The sequence below is a fragment of the Kogia breviceps genome, chromosome 4 (assembly GCF_026419965.1).
Source record: "Kogia breviceps isolate mKogBre1 chromosome 4, mKogBre1 haplotype 1, whole genome shotgun sequence".
NCBI classification, from domain to species: Eukaryota; Metazoa; Chordata; class Mammalia; order Artiodactyla; family Physeteridae; genus Kogia; species Kogia breviceps.
In genome coordinates this window covers 131,017,108-131,041,244 of record NC_081313.1, presented here as the reverse complement: position 1 = coordinate 131,041,244, position 24,137 = coordinate 131,017,108, and the positions used below count along the sequence as shown (strand labels likewise).

Here is a 24,137-nt window from a genome sequence, read left to right as displayed (position 1 = left end):
CCTAGGCAGAGCGCTCTGGAGACGGAGCAGTCTATTTGGAGCAGGAGTGAGCTCTCCCAGATGCGGATGGTCAGTCGAAAGTGAGGGCCAACTGGGAGGAGGCCCTCTACTGCCTACTTGAGACCAAGTCCTTCCTGCAAGCTTGAAAACTCCTTGCCAGACGTATATGACTTGTTTTTCTTGTAAGTTTTTATTTCATATCAAAATTTATTGTGAAGATACAACTTTTTAGAAAATAATTTTAGATTGCCACCATCAGTTTTGTTTTGGTGTTACTTATGCATTTCTTTCTACTAACTTTTTTACGTATTTCAAAGGCTTTATTGAGTGAAAGTTTTCTTTTTTATTGAGGTATATAGTTGATTTACCATATTTTATAAGTTTCAGGTGTATAATTTCATGAGTCACAATTTCTACATTTATAGTTAGTATAAAATATTGGCTATATTCTCTGTGCTGTACAATGTATCATTACAACTTACTTATGTTACACACAGTAGTTTGTACTTTTAAATTCCCTACCCCTATCTTGCCCCTCCCTCTGCACTGGTAACCACTAGTTTGTTCTCTACATCTGTGAGTCTATTCGTTTTATGTTATATTTACTAGTTTGATGTATTTTTTAGATTCCACATACGAGTGATATCCTACAGTATTTGTCTTTCTCTGTCTGACTTATTTCACGTAGCATAATACCCTCCAAGTCCATCCATGTTGCTGCAAATGGCAAACTTTCATTCTTTTTTGTGGCTGAGTATTATTCCATTGTATATATGTATCGTGTCTTCCTTATCCTTTCATCATGGATGGACACTTAGGTTGCTTCCATATCTTGGCTATTGTCAATAATGCTGCTACGGACATTGGGGTGTATGTATCTTTTCAAATTAGTGTTTTCATTTTCTTTGGATACATATTACATTTTAAACAGTCTGTAGGGAGGTTGCCATACCCAGAATTTAAATGTCAATGAAAAGAAGACATTGATAAACCCTTTAATTGAAGCTGACAGTCACCTGGGCCACTCCCCTGCCAGAAGCCCCTTACCTTATAGACAAATCCTTCTGGGCAGCTGTGGTCATAGGTGAAGGCTTTGTAAACCACCAGGAACACGATGCAGGCGAGGAAAGCTAGGGCCAGGCTGACGAGGATGGTGACCTGGAGAAAACAAAACAGAATCCTCCAGCCTCAGCTTGCCTGCCTTCAGTCCACATGGTGCAGCCTTCGAAACCCAGAGCCGATAGGCAGCCTGGTATGTTAGAAAGAGTAGGGGGTGGCCGGGGGCCCAAAGAACCACCTCTGTCTCAGCTCTGTCACCAACTTGGACCGTGAGCCTGACCAAACCATCTGCAGTCTTTGGGCCTCGGTGTCTCCTTCTTCCAGAAACTCTTGGAAGCTCCGTCTTGGCCCAATGTGTGATTTCCACCCCCTCCCCATTTACTTTTCCTGTTAATTCTGTGGGGGCCAGGGGATAATCATTAAGCCCTCACTTATGGTGCTCCTGCCTTCCATCACCTCCCTCTCCCTGCCACTGCTGAATTCCAGTCTCAGGTATCAATGCTTATTTCACCTCCCCTTGGACGTCCAGTACTCACCTGAAGTGCATTCTCAAACCAAACTCCTGCCCCCCTCCCATCCCAAACCTGCTCCACCCCCAGCATTTTTACCCATCTCAGGAAATGTCAACCCCACCTTTGCAGCCACTCAGGCCAAAAAGTTTGAAGTCATCTCTGACTCTCTCTTTTTCTCACATTCTACGTCCTAGCTACCAGCAGAAGCTGTCATTTCTGCCTTCCAACACATCCATAATCCAATCACTTCTGACCCCCTAAATCATCTCTTTTGTGGCCAAAGCCATCATCACCTCTCACCTGCAGTACTGAAACTGCCTTCTAACTAGGGGCCTCCTCGACCCCTACATGTATTCACACACAGCAACCTGAGAAGTCCATTCAAACTTGAAGTCAAGGCATGTCCCTTCTCTGCTCAGAAGCATCTAATGGTCTCCAAATTGCTCATAGTGAAAGCCCAGCTCCAAACCATTATCAACAAGTAAGCTTTAAAGAAAATACAACACCAAACAAACTGAAGTCACCATCAGGATTTACCAGAAAGGACTAAGTAGCTAATTTCAGAGGCACCTCCAGGTTTGCACCGGCCCCATCCCACCGCCTGTATACAAAGTGGTAGGGTAACCCCCATGATGCTGGGCACCTAGTGTTATAAGCAGACTATTTTCATGTTATTTTTAAAGCTGGTGGGCTTTTGAGTCAGTTGGCCTAGAAATATGGTAGAATTCTTATCATGGTGAGAAGGCTTATTGTGATTCAGAAGAAAAATAAAATCAACTTTGGGGGGAGGGCGTCCCTATCCCATCTCCTTCCCACCTCAGGACATGGTTTATAAGGACAGGAGGAGATGGGATTCTACATTACTCCAAATGGAGTCATTTGTTAGCAGCTGTAAATACTGGATGGAAGGAATTTGAAAAGGAAAAGAGGAAGATGGCTGTGGGAGACGTCCATCTGAATCCTATGGGCAGACACTGTCCATGAGAAGTTCCTGTGCATGTGTGTGTATGAAGTTTCAGGACGATGTGCTATTGTGATGTAAGAAATATATCTATATGGTCTTATTCCCGGTTCCTGGCACAGAGCTAAAACACTTGTAATTTCCTAAGTGATAAGATCAGGGTAGCAGCATCTTTTGTTGTAATATTTGGTTTTTGTGCCCAGTTCCTGAAATAACTCCGATCCATAAAGGTGAAAGGAGCAGCTTCTATTATTCATAACAATCCCCTTTCAACTACACCTGAGTTAATGTTATGTTATATTATGTTATGAGGTGACTTTTGGAAAGTCCCTAAGGATGGAGGCTGGTTGCCAGAGGAACTAACCATTGATTGGAGGGTTGTAACTTAACTGCCTCCCCAACCTCCAGGGAGGGAAGAGGGGCTGAAGATGAAGTTAACCACCCATGGCCAATGCTTTAATGAATCATGAAGCCTCCAGAAAACCCTAATCGAAGGGGCTCAGAAAGCTTCCAGGTTGGCGAACAAGAACACATCCATGCCCCTGAGGGTGGTGTACCCCAAAGTCCACTGGGACAGAAACTCCTGTGCTCAGGACCCTTCCAGCCCTCACCCCATGTATCTCCTCATCTGGCTTTATCATCTTTCATAATGAACCAGTAATAGTAAGGAAAGTGCTCTCCTGAGTTCTGTGAGCCATTCCAGCAAATCACTGAGCCTGTGGAGGAGGTCGCAGAAGCCCCCAGTTTATAGCCAGTCAGTCAGAAGTTCAGATGTCAACCTGAGATTTGTGACTGGCATATGAAGTGGAGAGAGTCTTGTGGGACTGGCCCTTGACCTGTGGGGTCTGTGCTGACTCAGGACAGTTAATGTCAGAGTTGAGTTAAGTTGTAGGAAATCCAGGCAACCACCACCAAGAATTGGAAAAGTGCATGGTATGGAAAAAAAAAAAAACACACATTTGGTGTCAGAAGTGAGAGTATAGAGAAAAAGTGTTTTTTCCTTTTACATGGTGACACATAAAATTCAGTTCTAAACTACTGTCCACACAATGTGCTGTGCACCCTCTCCATTCACATCCCAAAGCCTCAGCTGCAGCCTGTTATTCACTCATCAGCCTCCTCCACAGGATTAGGGTGGTGACAACATGGGGTGAGATGGTACAGAGGTCAGACTGGAGTCACCAGTCTGATGTGGAGAGAGATGGAGATGTCAGAGGCCAGAATTTGGAGCAAGAGGTGCCCCCAAAGACGCATTTACCCCTTAGAACCTCCAAAGATAGTATTTGATTAGTACAGGGACAGGAGCCACCCAAGACCACTACTCATTGCTGAGGACCTAAGAACACCCAGTCAGCAGGTGTTTGGAGTATAGATGTAAAGAATTTTAAATGCCCAGTTTTCCCAATAGCCAAAAGGTAGAAATAGCCCAAACATAATCAACTGATGAATGGATAAACGAATTGTGGCCTATCTGTACAATAGAATATTATTCAGCAATTAAAAGGAATGAAGTTCTCATACAAATGTGGATGGTCTCGTACAAGTGTGGATGGACCTCGAAAACATGCTAAATGAAAGGCCACATATTGTATGATTCCATTTGTACAAAATATCCAGAATAAGTAAATCCATAGAGACAGAGTGCAGACTGGTGGTTGCCAGGGGCTGGATGTGGGGAATACGGAATGACTGCCAATGGGGATAGAGTTTCCTTTTGGGGTAATGAAAACATTTTGGAACTAGATCGAGGTGATAGTTGCACAACATTGTGAATGTACTCAATGCCACCGGATTTTTCACTCTACGTTCTCAACTTTATGTTATGTGAATTTTACCTCAACTTTCTAAAAAAATGCCCAGAGCTCCGGCTGACTTTGTCAAATGGACCTTAAACTCCTGCTAGCAACCCCTCATCAGAGCTGCCCCCAAGACTGGGGCAGACACGCTCACAGTTGCCTCCATGGTCGCAGACCTTGAACATACAAAGGAAAAGTTGAGAGCTGCAGCCCGCCCTGCCACTACCTGATGTAGGATCTGGGGGAACCTGTAGAGACCTCCCCTTCCAAATGACTCCATACAGCCCCAATCTCCGACTGAGCAGAGAGCCAGGCCTCTTCACTGACTCGGAAGCAGGACAAGACTCCAGCATGGGCATCCCCAGGCAGGGCTGGACGCTTCTCCTGGTTCCCAGCAGGCTGGTGATGGTGCTGGGAGCTGAAGCAGGGCCCGGCAGGCTGGCTGTGAGACAGGTTCCCTTTATGGTGCGTTTTTTTTTTTTTTGGTGGAGGCGGGGGGACCTCTTTCATTCCTAACAGCCCTGAGTTAACAGCCTCCACATAGGAGGGGAAGGATCTGATTCACCATAGCACTCCTATGGCTTGACGGGGTGGGCACAGCAAATGTTTCTGAAAAAAGAAAAGAGAGGGAGGGGAGGAGAGAAAGAGAGAGGATCCTAAAGGATTCAGTGTACAACCAGACATGAGAGCCGCTACTCCAGTATGACTATGTATGGGGGTTCTTGAGCTTAGAATCACCTGGGCAGGGTTTTAAGCAGCCCTGTTGCTCTGGCTCCATCTCAGACCAATTACATCAGAATCCCAAGGCAGTTGCTGTGTGCAGGCAAGTATCGAGAAGAGTGCGGGACACAGACCCCAGGCAGGGTGGCCTATATGACCATCAGAGTCAAGGTCTGATGCTGACTGGGATGCCAGGGGTGCAGCCCACCTCACGGCATTCTTCCGAGCAAGGCTAACTTCTGCCACGTGTTCCATAGCCCCAGAACGAGGGTGATGGGAGGCCGTTTTAGTCAAAGATAAGTCTGCCTCCCCGCCCTGAATCTTGGTAACTTCTGCAACAACTAGAGGTCGGCCATTCCTTAAGAGCCTGTGGAGGTCAGAGAGTTCAGGGCTGTGAATCGGGCACAAGACCTCCTTCAAGGCTTCACAGCGCACAGGGCGGGGGAGAGGTGGACAGGAGGACACAGGCACTTGTAACACAAGGGTGGCACCATGAGTGAGGACATCAGCACAAAGGGCTGCTGGACCTAACCAGCCTGCAGGTGGGGAGATCGGGGAAGGCCTCCTGTGGGAGGTGACTCCGGAAGTGACTTCAGGGAAGAATGCCAGGATAGGGGAGGAAGAAGGTTCTGAGCGGGGGAGTCACACCTGCCACGGTGCAGAAGCTGGGGCTATTCTGGAAACATCATATGGTTTGTCGTGGCTGGTCTGGAGGATGCAAGTGAGGGAGAGACAGGCCTTAGGCAATGGATAGGTAGGAAGAGAATAGATAAGGAAGGACCAAGCTAAAACGTGGGCTTTATCTCCAGGGTGGCAGAGAGCCCCTGAAAGTTTTAAGCAGGGGAATGACAGGATTAGCATTATGTTTTGGAAAGTTGGTATGGTGGGGGAAGGGAGGAGGGAGGTGGACATGTAGGCAGGTTTGCAGGGGCAACGCTGGAGGCAGGGAGGCTGATGCACCAGGACATATGCCCTAAATAGGCCAGACCTGGGGCTGTAAGGCTGGAAGGGGTCAATGGCTTGAGAAGGCCTGGGAGGTGAGCAGAGTGATGTGAAAAGGAAGGCAGAAGGGGCTGTGACTCCCGGGAGGAAGGAGGATGTTGAGCTGGATCTGGATTCCTAATTTTTTTTTTTTTTTTTTTTTTTTTTTTTTTTTGCGTACGTGGGCCTCTCACTGTTGTGGCCTCTCCCGTTGCGGAGCACAGGCTCCGGACGTGCAGGCTCAGCGGCCATGGCTCACGGGCCCAGCCGCTCCGCGGCATGTGGGATCTTCCCGGACCAGGGCACAAACCCGTGTCCCCTGCATTGGCAGGCAGACTCTCGACCACTGCGCCACCAAGGAAACCCTGGATTCCTATTCTTAATGACTGAGTCAGTGTTGGCTATTGGCTGGAGTGGGATGGGGAGACCAAGGTTTCTGATTGGTTCCAGGGTGAGATTTTTCCTAAAGGCAGATCTCCATGGGGCATCCTGAAGCTGGCCTCTCCCTTTCCGACGGATTAGATTATTGGAATTCAGAGGTCCTAGTACTTGGTCCCTGCAGCAAAGCTCCCGATGTGGAAGGGGAGCCCCAGAGGACCCGGGAGAGCAGTCCCCACTTCCCCGCTAGAGCACCTCTGAACCTGAAAGCCAGCAGCACATCGCTATTGATTGACTCAGTTTATATAAGCTCGTTGCTTGGAAACATTCTAAAGCCCTTGGCTTTACCTCCTGAATGTAACAGCCTGGGATTAGAAATAAACAAGTTCTCGATGCTGATTTGAGTGTTTCCTTCGAGATTTGGTCCTCCCTGCTCCCCGTCTCCCTGCTCACCCCTTCATTCACTCAGCACATGTTTATTAAAGGGCCCACTGTGAGCCAGATGCCACCATACAGCAATCAGAAGCTTACGGCAGGGAGAGGGTCAGACGCTGAACTAGCAAATCACCAAATAAATAACTTCAAAACAAGACCACAGCAGGATCTGGAACAGTGAATAGGAGGGGAGCCTTGGATATAGTGGGGCAGGGGTGGGAGAAGGAGCCCACACACAAGAAAACCCTGGGCCAGAGCCACCTAGACTGAGGCGCAGCCCCAAACCCCTGAAAAGAAGAGCTCGGGGTCTCAGTGGACCTGGAAGAAGCGGTCTGAGTGAGATGGGAGGAGGGGCAAGGGGGAAAGAGTGCTGAGGTGAGGCCCTATAGGCCTTTGGAGACTAAGATCACCCTACTCTGCCCAGGAGAGGAGCTTCCTCCTCCAGCTTCCATCCAGTGCTTTCCAGGTAATGTCCTGCTCAGCCTGGCCTCCCTCTGTCACCCTCCAGCCTCTTAGGCCACCGCTCCCTGGCTCACAGTTTCCCCTCCAGCCACCCCCCACCCCCAGGCTGCTGAGGGCTCCTGCTGTCATGCTTATCCGTGCCTTGCCCAGCCCTGGAACACACCATCCCCACTACCGTGTCCCTTCCTCATCAACCGCCTGGTCCAGTCCTGGGGCCCCTTCCCTGAACACCTGATCCTGCCCTGCTCTGTAACCTGGGGCCAGCTTGGGCTGCCCTGATGGAACCCACCATGTCGTCCTTACCTCCTCATACTTCTGAATCCTCCCTCTGCTGGGAGTCCATTGGGCAAGCCAGCAATCTCATCCTTTCCTCTGTACCCAGCACCGTGACTCCCACGTTGGGGGAGACCCGTAAACATTTCCTGAGCTGAAATGCTGAACTGACTTAAGACCTGGAGGATGAACACACCCATATACACATGCACACACACACATGTACACCCCTTCTCCCCACATACACACCCGCAGACACTCAACCTGGTCCAAACCACATCACATGGGATGGGGTGGGGCACTGAAACATCTGTACTTCTCCGGCCCCTAGTCTCAAGCCCTTCCACCACCCGCCCATACACATGCTCAAAATAAAGTACCTTAACCTTGAAAAAACTCAGGGTTTGGGTTAGCACCAGCTAAGACCTGCCCAAGATCTCTCCTGCGGCTTTTGAGCATAGGTCAGGGAGAGAATAGAGGAAGGACTTAAAACAGAGTGTGCAGCCAGGGTCTCTGGTGAAGGTGCACTGAAATGGCAGTCATCGTGACCACCCTGTGATCCACACCTCCAAACAGTGATAATAGCAGCAGTAGTGGTGGTCACAGTAACAAAAGATACTAAGAGTTATTGGGAGCTTACTGTATACTAAGATCACCACCATCATATGAAGAAAGTAGAATTCTTAACCCCATTTTGCTGATGGAGAAACTGAGGCTCTGAGAGGTTAGGTGACTTGCTTCAGGTCCCACATTTAGTCAAAGATAAGTATGAACAATGCCTTGAGGTACCTCAAGGGCACCTTGAACTCACCATGCCAGAACCAGCCTGCTGTCTTCCCCTCAGCTGTGGTGGGAAGCAGCTCTGCCCACTCGCCCCTGGAGCTTGCCCTCCTGCAGCCAACCCAGCCATCCCTCCCTCCCACTTCTCTCCCCAGCCCCACCCATCAGCCACCAGTTCCCAGAGCTTCTGCCTTGGGTGTGGTTTGTTCATTTCTCTCCACCATCTTCATCATAACCTCCCTGGGTAGGACGGCCATCACCTCACCCCTGCATGTAGCAGCCTCCCTGCTGCTCCCCTGGCCTCCAGCCTCCCAGCTTCTAGACCACCCTAGACTTTCTAACAAGCCAACGTGAGCATGCTGCTTCCCTGGTGAATGAGCCATCACACCTACAGGGTCAAGTCTGAACTCCTTACAGAGCAGACAAGGCCCTTCCTGATGGAAACTCGATTTGCCTCCTCGGCCCCAACCCCTCCGCCCGCTGCCTGATGGCACCCTCATTTCCCCCACCTCTAAGCTCCTGCACCTGCTGGTCCCTTTGCCTGGAATGCCAGCTTCCCCTCCCAAGTCCATCAAGCTCCTGCTCATCCTACATCCAGGTCAAGTTTCTTCTTTTCCCCAGAGTCTTCAGGTAGTATTTAGCCACTGCCCTGTCTGCTCCCTGCTCCTGAGACACTTTTCCCAGAGCACTCTAATTAACCACCACCTGTATGCCTCCCCTCCTGAGAGGCAGTGTGGAATAATACAACACACTTCCATTTACTAAGCACTGATTGTGTGCCAGGCACTCTTCTCAGCACTGGACGTGGATTTATTCTTTTTTTTTTAACATCTTTATTGGAGTATAATTGCTTTACAATGGTGTGTTAGTTCCTGCTTTATAACAAAGTGAATCAGCTATACGTATACATATATCCCCATATCTCTTCCCTCTTGCATCTCCTTCCCTCCCACCCTCCCTATCCCACCCCTCTAGGTGGTCACAAAGCACTGAGCTGATCTCCCTGTGCTATGTGGCTGCTTCCCACTAGCTATGTACTTTACATTTGGTAGTGTATATATGTCCACGCCACTCTCTCACTTCATCCCAGCTTACCCTTCCTCCTGCCCGAGTCCTTAAGTCCATTCTCTACGTCTGTGTCTTTATTCCTGTCCTGTCCCTAGGTTCTTCAGAACCATTTTTTTTAGATTCCATATATATGTGTTAGCATATGGTATTTGTTTTTATCTTTCTGACTTACTTCACTCTGTATGACAGACTCTAGGTCCATCCACCTCACTACAAATAACTCAATTTTGTTTCTTTTTATGGCTGAGTAATATTCCATTGTACATATGTGCCACATCTTCTTTATCCATTCACGTGGATTTATTCTTACAATAGCCCTACAAGATGGTACATTTTCACTTTTTAGACTAAGGCACATAGAGGTTACATAATTTTCTCAAGGTCACACAGCTAATTAAGTAATATAGTCAGGAGTCTAACTCTTTAAAGTATGGCCTGGGCTTGTAGCCTATGCTATACTTCTCATAAAGCATTTATTCACTAACTATTAAGCACTTAAATGTACCAGAGGGAATTCTACACACTGGGCGTACAGTGCTGAGGAGGACATTGAGATCCCTGCTCTCATAAAGTTTACCTTTAACTGTTTCAACAAGTGTCCACTTCTGCAAAGGGGAGTAATAGTAGTATCTGCCCCTCAGAGTTCTGAGGATTAAATCAGATAATGGATGGGAAGCCCTATAGTGCATTGAATGGTGGCCTCTCAAAAGATATGTCCACGTCTTAATCACCAGAACCTGTAAATATGATCTTATTTGGAAAAGAAGTCTGTGTAGATGTAATTAAGCTAAGGTTCTTGAGATAAAATTATCCCTGGATTGTGCAGGTTGGTCCTAAATCCAAGGACAAGTCCCATTATGTGAGACACACAGATGGAGACAAACACACAGAGAGAAGAGAAGGGCATGTGAATAGGGAGGCAGGGATTGGAGTGATGCAGCCACAAGCCAAAGGACACCTGGAGCTACCAGAAGCTAGAAGAGGCAAGGATAGATCCTTCTCTAGCCTTCAGAAGGAGCATGGTCCTGCCAGCACCTTGATTTTGAACTTCTGATCTCCAGAACTGTGAAAGGATGAATTTCTGTTGCATTAATCCAGTGTGTGGTAATTGGCTGTGGCAGCTCCAGGGTGCTTTCCCACAGTGTCTGGCATATGTTCTATAGATGTGCACTCCTCCGTCTCTCCATATCATCTGCCATGTTTCTCAGCAGGTATTTCAAAGGCTCCAACCACTCAGGAAGACTGCCATTTCTCAACATGTATTTCTCTTGTATACCTTTTCAGCACTTTTTTCCTTGGAGAACTCCTAGTCATGCTTCAAAGCCCAACTTACAACATCTCACCTCCTCTGGGAAGCCTTCCTTTGCCAATTTGTGTTCTCACCACACTTTTTTTTCCCCTTCATCACTTAGCACTCAGCCCCCTGTATCACGACTATCCATTCTATTGTGTGTTTGCCTCTGTGGTCCCAGATCATGACCTGGCATAGAGCAGAATGTACATCCCACATTCCCTACCCCCACACCTCTTTCTTCATTTTTGGCACAAAACACTACCAAGAGTGAATTTTAGGACCCCTTTTAACTGTTCCACACCTGACAGGGTAACTGGATAAAATCATTGCATTGGGTCATCTGAAGTAGTCTGTATGATGCTGGGAAATAATTAGTTTTGCCCCTGAAACAATCTCCTTGTCGGCCTGCTATGCCCTAAAAGATGGGAAGCTTTCCTCTGATGGCTGGATGAATTAGACCGTCATTCTAGTCAATGTCTGTGCAGTTTTCTGCAGTAGCTGTGGCCCCATCCCTACAAGGTTCCCATTCTGCTTCTGCCTCTGACGAGCTGTGTGACCTTCAGCAAGACGCTTCACCTCTCTGAGCTCCCGTTTCCTCTTCTGTTAAATGGAGACAAAAATCCCACCCCACAAATTGGTGTGATGATTAAATGAGATGATGTCTGTAAATTATCCAGTGTTGTCCTGGCCCCTGGGCTTAACCAATAATAGCAATCACTTATTGACTGTAATAGTGCAGTGGTTCTGTGTCAAGAGCTTTTCATGTAATATCTCCTTTGATCCTCATGATAGCCCTATAAGCCTAAGTATCACCCCCATTTTACAGTCCCCCCGTGCACACTAAGGCACAGAGTAACTTGTCTGAGCTCACGTGGTTATTGAAATAGCAGAGCCTGACTGGAACCCTGGAATATCTGATTCTGAAGCCCTCAATCCTAAACGCTACCTTAAAAGACTTTCTGATAAATATTCCTCAGTCCTGCTGCTGCATTTGCTTGCAATATTGCAATGAAGCAAGGCGACGTGTACTGTAAACTTATTCTAGGAGGATGTGTCACCGCAGACATGAAACCCCAGGAGTTAGGAAGAGAGAGGAGAAAAACAAAAACCCTCCCACTGTCTGTCAAGCCAGGGTGCTGATCAAGGACCCTCATTATGCCAGGAAACATGAACTTTATTAACATTCATGTACTGCAGCATCTCGGCACCACGATACCGAATAAACTGTCCTTCTTTATGAAGAATGCAAACCCTGGAAATCTCAAAGCAATAGAACCACTCATAACAGGGAAATTAAACTTTGTGGGGAGATAAAAACAGAGCTGCCCAACAGACATTCATCTTTTGTATGTGACAGCTGGAACCTCCAGAGACAGAATTAGACCACCCGGCACCCTGCTCCTGGCTCTGCCCCAAAGATCCTGACAATAGGGCTTAAGAGGAAAGTGCGAGGGAATCACGGAATCCATAAATTCTGCCCAAATGACACCCTGGTTTCCCTGGCCCTCTCCCTAGCACCAAGTAATGAATAGAGTCGAGTCTTTGGAGCTGACAGTCGGTCTGAAAGCCCAGCTGTGTCACTTATTACTGTGTTCCTGGGCAAGCTGATTGCCCTTTGGAATCCTCTGCTTACTTCTCTCCACCGGCTGTTGTGAGGCAGAATGTGCTTGTGTCTGAAGCCCTCAAGCAGTGGCCTGGCCTAAAGTAATGACCTTCGTTAGCATCCAGGGGGAGCACACACACGTTACATCATTTTGTGTCCTCACAATTCTATGGGGAAGGCACTATCAATGTGCCCATTTTACAGATGGTCTATCAGAGGCAAATGGAAAGACTTTACCTATATGAGGTGAGAACTGAGTATTTGAACTCAGGTCTGTCTAACTCAGAAGTCCAGCTGCCTAACCATATGCTATATTGCCAGTAAATCTATAACTATGTTAGAGTTTATTTTTATTAAAAATGTATTGTACCATTATAAGAACAATATTGGAAATCCAAGAGAAGAAACACCCATTACAATTCTGCCACCATCTCCAGTCCGTTTTTACACGCTTGTTATTTGTTCCTATCCACGTGCCTCCCTGCATAAACCTTGATTCCTCTGCTCCTTCCATTTCACCCATGTGTGGCCCATCCAACTTTCTCTGATCACATAGAACATAGTCACAAGCCTAGTCCTAGCCACCCCAGAAGAAGAGAGGCCTCAACTTCACCATCTGCAAAGTGGCTCCAAATCATTACACTGATCTACACAAAACTGTCATGGGGTACAACCAAGATGAATAATGCAAACAGCACATTGCCATGTAAAGGCCAAAATGATAAGCTAATGCTTCTTGTTGCCACCACCGTTATCGTTACAATTGTACAGCATTAGAGCTGAGTTTGGTTCAGTGATTTCTTCAGCGCGAGGACCTTCAGCTGTTACTCTGGGTTACCATCACCTGTGACCTGTCACAGGTCTGGACCTCCCAGACCAACTAACAACCGCCCCTCAAGGGCAGGGCAGTGCCCTCTGTCTTTGGGCTTCTGAGGGCCTGAGGGTCCTACTATTTAAAGGATTTGCAGGTGATTCATGTTGATGGGGGAAAAAGCACCTCTGCCATGGGCCATCTTCTCCCGAGTGTCTGCTGCTTCTCACTCCTAATCCATAGTCCCTGCTGGCCACCAATGGGATCTTCCTATATTAAATTACCCCTCTGAACCTTTCACGGTAGGGCTGAAGGTCCCACGTGAGCCTGCTTTGGGGGCAGATTTTGTGTCCTGACACAGTGGGTCCAGGATCTTACTGAGCATCAGAGCCCTGATGCATCAAATAAAGGTGATCGATCAGATGCAGAGCCCTGGACCCTGCACCCAGAGATCCGGGTTCCCTTGGTCAGCCCAGCACTCACAGGTCAGCATTTCCACACAAGTCTAGGAGGTTTGGATGCAAGTGACCTGGAAACTGTAGTTGGATCAAGATGAGGGCCAAAATGCTTTGACTTCTGAAGAGAAGAAAGCAAGGAGCTCACATCCCTGATGGTCAGATACTCAGCATTTTACATATATGATCTCAGTCTGACCCAGCATCCCATAAAGTGGGTACTGTGCATATTCCTGTTTCTCAGATGATGAAACTGAGGATTGCAGAGGTTGCATAATTGTCAGGATTTTCCAGACCGTCAGTGGTGGAGCAAGTCCCAGAAGCCAGGCCTGTCTGGATCCCCAACATATTTTCTTCCCTCAGCACCGCACTGTCTTCATCCTCTGGTCCCCACTTACCTGTCCAACAGCACCAATTGCTTCGGCCCTAGGAGCCTTCCCACACACACAGAGAAATGCGCTGAGACACACACAAACACACGCAGACACACATACACAGTTATACACACACAGACTCACACGCAGACACACACAGACACACGCAAACACACAGACATATATAGACACACACAGAGACACATGGGCACAAACACACACAATAACAAAGACACACAGACACAACAAACACACACACAGATTCACGTAGATAGACATATCACACAGATACACACAGACCTATGCAGACACACACACAGTACAGTCTTAGTTCCTGAAAGTTCTAGGCTTTCTGCTACTGGCATGCCTTTCCACAGTCTTCCCCTAGAGGGTGTCACCCACACACACCAGGCAGCCTTCACAGATCTCTCCCTAAGGAGTGAGGTCTCTCTGGGTTCCCCCTCCCTCCATCCTCGCCACCGTCATGTGCTGTTCTGTGTTATCACGACTTCTAGACCTGTCAGCACGCCCTACCTCACCATGAGCTTCTCAAGGGCAGGGAGCGTACCTCACTGATCTCCTGCCCAGCTCTCAGCTGGGGCTCAGCACCAACAGCACATGTGTGAGCTTCGAAGGCCTCACATCCATGTGCTTCAGCCAGCCCAGAGCCAGGCCCCAGCGCAGGGCACGTGGTCTCCTGCCCCAGATGGCCGGCTACACGCGTCCTGGCCACAGTTGGAGGTGCACCGCTGCCTCACCGCATCCCAGCAGAGCCTTGTCTAGATGCAGCCTGCATCCGCATCTCCATGGAAACACCAACCCTGCAGGCCAAATAGCCTGTTCCATTAAGCTACTTTCATTTCTCAATCCCCTTTCTTGGCAGAAGAATTGATTAAAAAAAAAAAAAAAATCAAATCAGGTCAGCAAAATTGGTTTGGAAAATTAGAAATCATCTTCTCCAAGTTCCAATGTGTAGCATAGCACTGCTAGGCATGCCAGCAGGGGGTTCTGAGCCAGATAAGCCACTCCACGTCTTCCTATAATTCCTGCAAGGCTGAAAACGAATGCCTGCCAATAACACAGCAGCACACGCAGCAGGATAGCCTCTGGACAGAAGGTGGCCATCTTTGGGGGAGGCAGCGTTCCTGCCTCTCCTCAATTTCTGCCTCAGAAACTACTCAGAAGTAGTAGTTTCTGCTACTTTTGTCCATGAGGAGGAAGGAATCTCTATCCAACCTTCTACCTCCTCACGCCTCCCGGCCTACACACTTACACCCACACAGACACAGACACACACTCCCTACCTGGGAGGAGTCCTGGAGTGTTTTCACAAAAAAGAGTTAACACAGAAGACCTGAGACAGCTGCCCTTGGAAAAGTCTGCTTGGGAGGCTGAGCCCTGGCCGGCATCCTGGAACTTGGATATCAGGAGGGCTCCCATGATTCCCAGAACTAGTAAAAGGGGCTCACGGTGCCTAAACCGTGCAAACAACATGATTTAGGCTAAACACCTGCCTTCCTTCTGGAGTCCGGAACTTGGGTACGTGCTAGGCAGAGGATGCCAGCCCCCAGCAGAAACCTTGGGCACTGAGTCTCTAATGAGTTCCCTGGTCCACCACTCTCCATGAGCGTGCTCACAACTCGTTGCTGGGGGAACTGAGCGTGTCCCATGTGACTCCACTGGAAGAGGTCTCTGCAAGCTCCTGCCTGCTTTCCTCCGGAGGTCGCCCCCTGCACCTTTTACCTTTGCTGCCTGTGCTTTGTACCCTTCCGCTGTAATAAAGCATAGCCAAGACTACAGCTACACCCTGAATCCTGTGAGTCTTTCTAGTGAATCATCCACCTGGGGGTGGCCTCAGAGACCTCCAACACAACTCCCCTTGCTGTCCCCTTTTTGGTTTCCCCTGAAGGAGAGACACCATGAATCTTATGTTTCAGAGCCTGGCAGCAATGGCTACGCTATACTATGGATCCTGTGCCTTCAAGGCAGCACCAGGTTCTAGCTGTGAACTCTTCCCTTCCTGCCCCCTCTGCCAGAGCCCAGGCCCCATGAACACCTCTTCTCTGACTCCTTGCCTCATGGGTCAGGATGGCTGTAAAGTTCTCATTCTTCCTAAATGGAAGAAGCCTGGGCCATCTCTTTCTCGTCCATCCTTCCCCTCCCCTGCAGCATCTTGACCAAGGTTATTGCTAGGTGAACCTGATATTAGGAATTAGGAGCAGGTACTCTCTCTCCTACTTTCCACCTCAATTTTCCCTCCAGTGATGATGAGTATCCATCAGTATGAGATCTCTTCCTGGGGTGAGGGTGGAAAAAACAAGGTGAGAAGCTAGAGAACCACTTAGGCCTCCCATCCTGAGCCTCATGCCCAGCTGTGCTCGTGGGAGAAGCTGCCTCTTGGGTTATTGGGTGCCCACCAGGTGAATAAGGCAGTTCTTCATCTGCCATTTGGGGTTCATCCTTATGTACAGACCTCCTTGGCAGGGAGCCTCAGAAGAAAAGAGTGGAAGGATTCTGGCACCAAAAACTTTTCCCAGCCCTTGTCAATCTATAGCTGTGGGTATGTAGGCTGACCCCTCAGCTACTTGGCCCTGTCAAGGGCTCACCATTGTCACCTTCAAGCAGCACCTAGAAGTTGAATCTACCCTCCAAGCCCAAATGTTCTCAGATCAGCTATGCATGTGTCACTGTGGCCTCAGATGAAAAATTTTCCATCAGTCTGTTCTGTTTCAAGAAAGAGAGAAAAATGGGGTGGTGGCCAGAGCCTTGGCTTGGAAGCCAGAAATGCCCATGTTTGGATTCTAACCCCAGCACCTCCTGGTTCTCTATTACATTTCCTGGGCCTCGGTTTTCTCATCTGGAAATTGGGATCCTAATAACTATGTTGAAGTCCTGATGTAAAGATGAAATGAGATCGTTATGTGAAAACACAGAGGGCAACACCTGGCACAGAGCTGGTGGCCGGAGACGTTTGTCCCAAGGGTCTGGAAAGAATGAACACGCCTCAGGATCTAAAACCATGTACCCTCTGCCTGTCCCATGGTTCCATGCTTTGAGTGATTTCTTTTTTCATGCCAAACAGATGGCATTCACTCAACGCTAATGAATTCATTCTCCTATTTTGGACACATCAGACTCACACACATAGCTGTGAATGGGAAATAACCAGAGGGGCCAAAACAACGACCCATGGTGTTTTTCTTGGTTTGTTTGGACTAATGAGAAGAAAAGAAACTGTTTCCTTTGGGTTTTATGAAATATTGGGACGAGGCTGCAGACGGCCATCACTACTAACCAGAGCCAGTCTGGAGCCAGTGCAGACTCTGAGAACATACATGCTCTCCACTGGCAGCTCCACCCCTACTATCTGTGTGACTTCAGACAAGTTCTTTGACATCTCTAAGGCTCAGTTTATTCATCTATGAAATGGGAGTTACGATGATCCCTAGCTCCCGGAGGCTTTGAAAGGCAGCGTGAGGTCATACAGATTACCTGCCTGGCTTTGGTCTGAAGCAGTGTTCAGTAAGTGCCTTCTAAGTGAATGTATCAGAATGATTTCTGTTGAGATGTTATCTCTTGGGTAGAAAAGCAAATGCTGAAATGGCGGGTCAGGTCTGGAGGGTGAGCATCCGTTCTGTTTACTGCCCATGTTCTGTTTCATTCCTCACTTGGGGTCAATTCCTGAAGAAGGAGTTGGCTTTGCTTATGGTTTTGCTTTATTTCTTATTGAAAACTTTTAAAACCAATCCTATAAGGTAGGTCTTATCATTTTGCCTGCTTTATAAATGAAGAATGTGTAAGACCCAAAGAAGTTAAGTCACTTGCCTAAATAAACTCAAATAATGAGTGGAGAGGAAGCTAAACTCAGGTGTGAACCCCAAGGTTGTGTGTACACCCACTTCCTCTGGAATGGCTGCTACCAGAGTGGCTGTTTGGAATACGAAGGTTCTCTCCATCCCAAATCAAAAAGATTATGTTTGATCAGACTCTTTGGTCAGCTCCCCATGGAAGCCCCCCAAAAGCCATTAAAGAAGCCCATTCTCTAGGGCCTCAGTGAATCCCGCTGAGGTAATTGCCTTTTGAAAGGAAAGGGAAAATGAAACATCTGTGGCCTCAAACTTTATATGAGCAATAATTCAAGAATCTCTTTCAGAACCCAGAAAGGGCAGCTCCCCATGGAAGGAGGAGTGGCACAGAAGTGTGATCCCGGCCAGAGCCAGGAATTCATTTATATTAGTGGAACCTTGAAAGAGAAAAGGCACAATTTAAATTGGAACATTCCAAAGCAATAACTCATTCTCCAATTGAATTTGCTATTGGCATAATCATTAGAAAGAAGAAACAGGGGCCCTGGGGCCCAGGTTATGCAGGAGATAAATCTCTGGACTCTCCTGAGCTGTTTTTCATTTTGCAAGGGCAAACCATTGCTCAACTTGGGCCAGAGGATATTAAGACCTTTGAGAGTAAACCTCTTACAGGGTGGAGAAGCTGAGGCCTTACTTCACAAGGTTGTGTCTTTATCAGCCGATAATCAAAGGCAAATGCAGAATAGAGATCTTAACCAGTGTACCTAGGTCTAAACAGCCTACCAAAGGGAGGAGCCATCCTTTCCTGGTCACCTACTATGTTCAACCACACAGCAGACAAGCCACATAACTGAGGCAAGAGGGCCAGGTGTGGAGACTGGAGGGAATGGAGGAAACATGTCCCGTCTACATGGGGTAGCTGCTCAGCCCCAGACAATTGTCAAGGATGGGAATGAGGTCCTAATATGGCTGTTCTTCTGCTTTTTCAAGAAAAGACAGTGACTCTGCCCACAAGTGAAATGTCCCAACTTTTAAATTGGGGGCAGCAGATACAACACTATGGTTTCTTTCATTATTCATTCTAAACCTTTCAGTGACTCTGTAAAGTCAGTCTTTTTAACCCTATTTTATAGGAAATAAGGTTCCAAAAAGTGGTTGGTCCAGGGTCAAACAGCCAGTAAAGGCTGAAACCAGGACTCGCTCCCAATTTGTTCTGGGAGGTAATGAGGTCCAAGGTGATGAGCTGGGGAGTGTGACTGGTCTGGGGCTGAGTAGAGGGCCAGCCCAGGGGGCACCCAGAGCACCTGTGATCCTTACTGTACACGGCAGGGTGAGCGATTGGAGAGGTCTGGAGCACATGTCTAGGAAACAGCTGCAAAGAGGCCCAGCACTGTCTATCAAGGAGGAAGGATTTGAGGACATGGAAAATGAGGATCTAGTATTTATTGAGCCACTACTAGAAGCTAGGCCCCAGGCTCTACATGCACTGCTTTACTGAATCCACACTACAACTATTTGAAGATGTTATTATTCCTGTCTTCCTAAGGGGACTTCCCAGGACCACACAGTGAGCCCGGGTTGAGCCTCTTTGTTCTAACATTTGCTCAAAACACCTGGACCTTCCTCCTGCCTGGGCTTTAGGCAAGGAGAAGCCTGGAGCTTCCACTGCAATGTGGTCAATCACCAGTATTTTGTAAAAACCGGTCTGGGCCAGAAGGCCTCACAAATCTTACCAGTGTTATTTTGCACAAAGTGGAACTCAGTAAATTAAGATGTTGCACAAGCCTTGCTGTTTCCATGGTGAGGGATCATAGCTACAAATCTGTCCCAACTTGCAGGCAAATGCGCTTTGAGCAGATAGGTCATGAAGTTTGTTTACTGCTGCTGTGATTATGATTTTTACTTATTATTAAGAAAACGGGGCTTCCCTGGTGGCGCAGTGGTTGAGAGTTTGCCTGCCGATGCAGGGGACATGGGTTCGTGCCCCGGTCCGGGAAGATCCCACATGCCACCGAGCGGCTGGGCCCGTGGGCCATGACCGCTGAGCCTGCGCGTCCAGAGCCTGGGCTCCGCAATGGGAGAGGCCACAACAGTGAGAGGCCTGCGTACCGCTAAAAAAAATAGAAAATGAAAGGCGTCCAAGGGTCCAGGTTAAAGGCGGTGTGGCTGTCCACGTTCAGCTCTGCAGAGACTGGGATGCAGGTATCGAAAAGGAAAGCAGTGCCAGGTGGTACAAGAGGGAGCAAGGCTCTAGCCCCAGACTGGCCTGGATCCAGTCTCTGCTCCACCACTTACAGGCTGTGTGACCTTAAGTATGTGAAGCCACTTCTCTGAGCCTCAGTCTTCTTAGCTGCAAAAATGGGATTAATAACAGCCACTACCAGGCACATTGGTAGGACTCCCAAGGACGCTGGATGTAAAGCTCCCAGCAATGCTGGATATCATCACTGTCGTTATTATTAAAGTACTTTCCATAAGCAGTCGCTTATAAAACCACCTTCTTGATGCCCTGTCACTAAAATAGCATGATGCCTGGCTGGACCTCTCAATTTCATCAAAATGGTCTGTTGAGTCACAGCTTTAATTAACTTTCCCATGGTTTCACTGGGAAACCATGTTTCAGCCCCTTGCCTCTTGCCCCCTATCCCTGGCTCCAAACAATGGAAGTTCATGTCTCTTATAAACCAATTCTGACTCTGCAAAGACAAGCAAATCACCCATAGACACACAGGGTTGCACACACAGCTAGTCTGCGATGCTGCAGAGACCTTTCCACAGAGCATTAAGGTAAGGGCTTGGAACATAAGGAAACTGCCAGTGGCTGCAATCTGGGTCCCCGATTTGTGTGCATATTCAACTGTGACCTCTTGCTGTGTCTTCCCAGCAGTCTTGGCAGGATGAGCTGGGCATGGTGACCCAGAGCAAAGAATCATTGTGTTTCATATATATATGAAGCTGTTCTTTGCAGGGTTGCAGAAAACCATGGGGCTGGGGGTGAGGTTCAGGTCAGGGTTGCTTCCTGGGTACAGAAAATAAAGCAGGACAGAAGAGGCAGAATGTTCTCAGCTAGAGGCTCCGTGGTGGGAAACCACAAGCCTGCTGAGAATGCCTACGCGGGACTTGAATTTTGACTAAGCTATTTGCTCCTTGGGGGCCCCAGCCCTGAGGATTCATCTTGGTAGCCCCTGCATTTGGCCAAAGCTTGACTGCTGTAGGTGCTCAATAAATCTGTGCTTAGTAAATAAATGCCCCTAACTAGTTTCATTCATCTTATTTTCATTACACCCCTATCTTTTCCCAGAAATGATTTAAGGTGCATGATTTAATAATCATTAACATTCGCTAAGTGCTCCCAGGGTGCCAAGTTCTGCCCTGAGCATCTTATATGGTTTCCCCATTATGTCTTCACAGCAATCTTTGTGATAGGTATTATTACAGTCCCCATTGCACAGATGAGGAAAAGGAAGTAAACGAAAGTAAATGAATGAAGTAAATGAAAGGAACAAGGATGGACATACATCAGAAGCAGGTGTTATAACAGTGCCTGTACTTGCAACAGGGGGGCAAAAAATTGGTACAAGATTTTCTGGAATCCTAGCCACAGATAGGAACTGGATCCTTTATAACATTCGAGAGTCCAGAAGATAAAAACAAACTGATTGCTCAGGAGATGCACAAATGGCTCCTATCTAACATGTGTGGCCTTGGTCAAGTCACTTCTTTCTCATCTTCCGGTTCTTTGATTGTTTTTGGTTTTGTTTTCTGTACAAAGAGGGTGATTGCAATAATGTCCCCAACATAGAGCAGTTACGAAGGTCAAAGGAGATGATAAATGTGGCAAGCCCAGTGCCTGGAACCCAGCTCTATCAATTATTCACCCTGTCATATTTCTGGCCTTTTCTCCCCCTCCACTTATTGAAGGAGGCATCTTGGAGTGTGGGTGTTTAACTGTAACATCATCAGTGAGGCTGCCCAGCCAGCTCATTGTTGCCTAAAAAGAAGAAAGGAACTATGCAGGGCTTTTCAAGCACGCCTGCTCCTAAATTTCACAAGCAGTGGGTGGCTGAATTGTTCGGTGAGTTCCAGCCTGGGCCTCACTTAAATCCACGTTAAAATGAAAGGTGCCTCTAATGTCCCATTATAGGGCCGTGCCCTAGGAGGCTCAGGAAAGTCATGCTTTTCCATCGTCTCCTGCAGCCAAGAAATGCAATTGATTTTCCTGGCCTTATTTTCATATTTTAAAGAACTGTTTCCCCTGGGCTCCTCAGAGAACTGAAATGGAGAAAATCTCATTTATATTTTACCATGTAACCCAAAGACTAATCATGCACCTGACAACAGATACTGGTGGAACGCCTGGTCCATAGCAGGTCTAGGCCAGGCACATGGGATGCAGGGATGACATATGTGTGGTCTCTGCCCTTAAGAAAGACTTTAGAAGGCAAAGTGAGAAGCACTGGGGAAGGGGTTCTTAAGCCAGCCTGGAAAGAGATGGAGAAAGGGCGATTCAGGCAGAGAGAACAGTCTGTGCAAAGATACAGAGGTGTGGGTGGTACATGAAACATGACGCTTAAAAGGTAAACAGAGGCAAGCTCAAGAAGGAGCATGGGTGTCAGACTAAAGAGTTTATTGTGAGCACTGGAGAGCTAACAGATGTTTGACATCTGGTATTCACTGACATGGCTCCATTGTTTTAAAATGGAAATTGAATGGATGGGTGGAAATTGAATTGGACGGGATGAAATTGGGAGGTAGGAGAACCAGTCGAGGGCTCTAAAAATAGTCCAGACCTAAACGAGTATTCTATGAATGTCTTCTTCACAGCCCAACACTGAGCTAGGTACTTTGGGAAATACTAAAAAAAATGGGTGCCAACTGTGTTTTGATGCTTTACATTTACATACTCATTTAACTATCACAAAACAGGATTAGTATCTCCATTTTACAGATTAAAAAGACTAAAGTTCAAGGAGGTAAAGAGAAGTGAGTCACACTGAGAAAGCCCACAAGTAAGGCAGGTCTGACGGGCTCCACCCACTGCTGACCAACGTGGCCCTACCCTGCACACCAGCATCAGAAATGGAGCAGGCTCAAATACAGAAAGGAAAGACAAATTGTTGGCATCTCTGTGTGCAGCCTGGAGTGAGATGTTTTACTCTAGATCCAAGAATGACTAATGTGTTCCTAAAGGGTGATCTGTAAATACAGAGCCCCGAGCTCTATTAATATTCAATGATGAATGATGTTTCTTTCAAATCAAATTCACATAAATGGAGGTTTCAGCCGTATGCCAGCTCCTGGGAACATTTGACTGTGGGCCATGTCAGGTACTTCCATGAATCACCTGTACCACCTACCTCAAGGCCAGGGACACAGTGGCTACTCTATAAATACTTGTTGACTGAACGGGGCCACTGAGAAAAATCACTGAAGGGAGTTACAATTAGGAGAATGACAATGGGTGCATTTCATAATGTCATCTTTTAAAGCTTTAGAGAGGTAGCTGGGTACAAATGGAATTTTTAAAATTAATTCTTCACATATTTACTGAAAACTACCCATACCCTCCCAATAACACTAAGCCAGAGGATTTTATGGGTTAATTCTGTTTTATAAAAGACTCAAAGAAACATTATTTCTCTACTCTTCCCAATTTTCTAGAACATGGAGAAAGGAAAAGGCATGTATATTCTCTTTACAAACACAGCATAACACTAACAACCATACCTGACAAAGAGAGCACAGAAAAGAAAACTCAACACAACCTCACAATATTATTAAAGCAACAATTTTAAATAATATATTAGCAAACAGAATTCAGTGGTACACCATGACCAAATGAGGTTATGTAAGATTGCATTAATATTTAAAAGTCTATCAGTATAATTTACCATAATACTAGGTCACTGAAGACAAACCATGTGATCATCTCCATAAATGCAGAAAGGGCATTTGAGGGGAAAAAAAATCCAGCAAAATTTAAATGGTGAAATGCTAGAAACAGCAGATCTGAAGGTATTCACCAATGCAATTAGATAAGAAAATGACATTAGGAGTCTAAAAATTTCAAAAAGGAAATAACATAAGAAAACTAAGTATCAGAAAAGGGAAGCAATATTAGTATTATGGACAAATGATACAATTATATATGTAGAAACCCAAAGAATCAAATTTTTTAACAAATTATTTGGAACAACAAGAGAAGTTGGTAACTGCCTAGTGGCAAATAAATGTACAAAATTCAAAAACATTTTTATTAAGTATAAATAAAAACTTAATAAAAATTAAATTAGAAAATATAATGGAAGAAAAGGGCCTTTTACAATACCAACAAAAAATAGGTAAAATACTTCGGAATAAATTTAATAA

At 46.9% G+C, this 24,137-nt stretch overlaps 1 protein-coding gene across 1 annotated transcript in view; it reads right to left on the bottom strand.

The window, feature by feature from the left end:
• Positions 1 to 24,137, bottom strand: part of NSG2 (neuronal vesicle trafficking associated 2) — a 60,832-nt gene that overhangs the window by 4,643 nt on the left and 32,052 nt on the right. Inside the window, exon 4 of the mRNA XM_059060429.2 lies at positions 1,048 to 1,158. Coding sequence (XP_058916412.1) covers positions 1,048 to 1,158 — 111 coding nt within the window. The remainder of the gene's footprint in view (positions 1 to 1,047; positions 1,159 to 24,137) is intronic.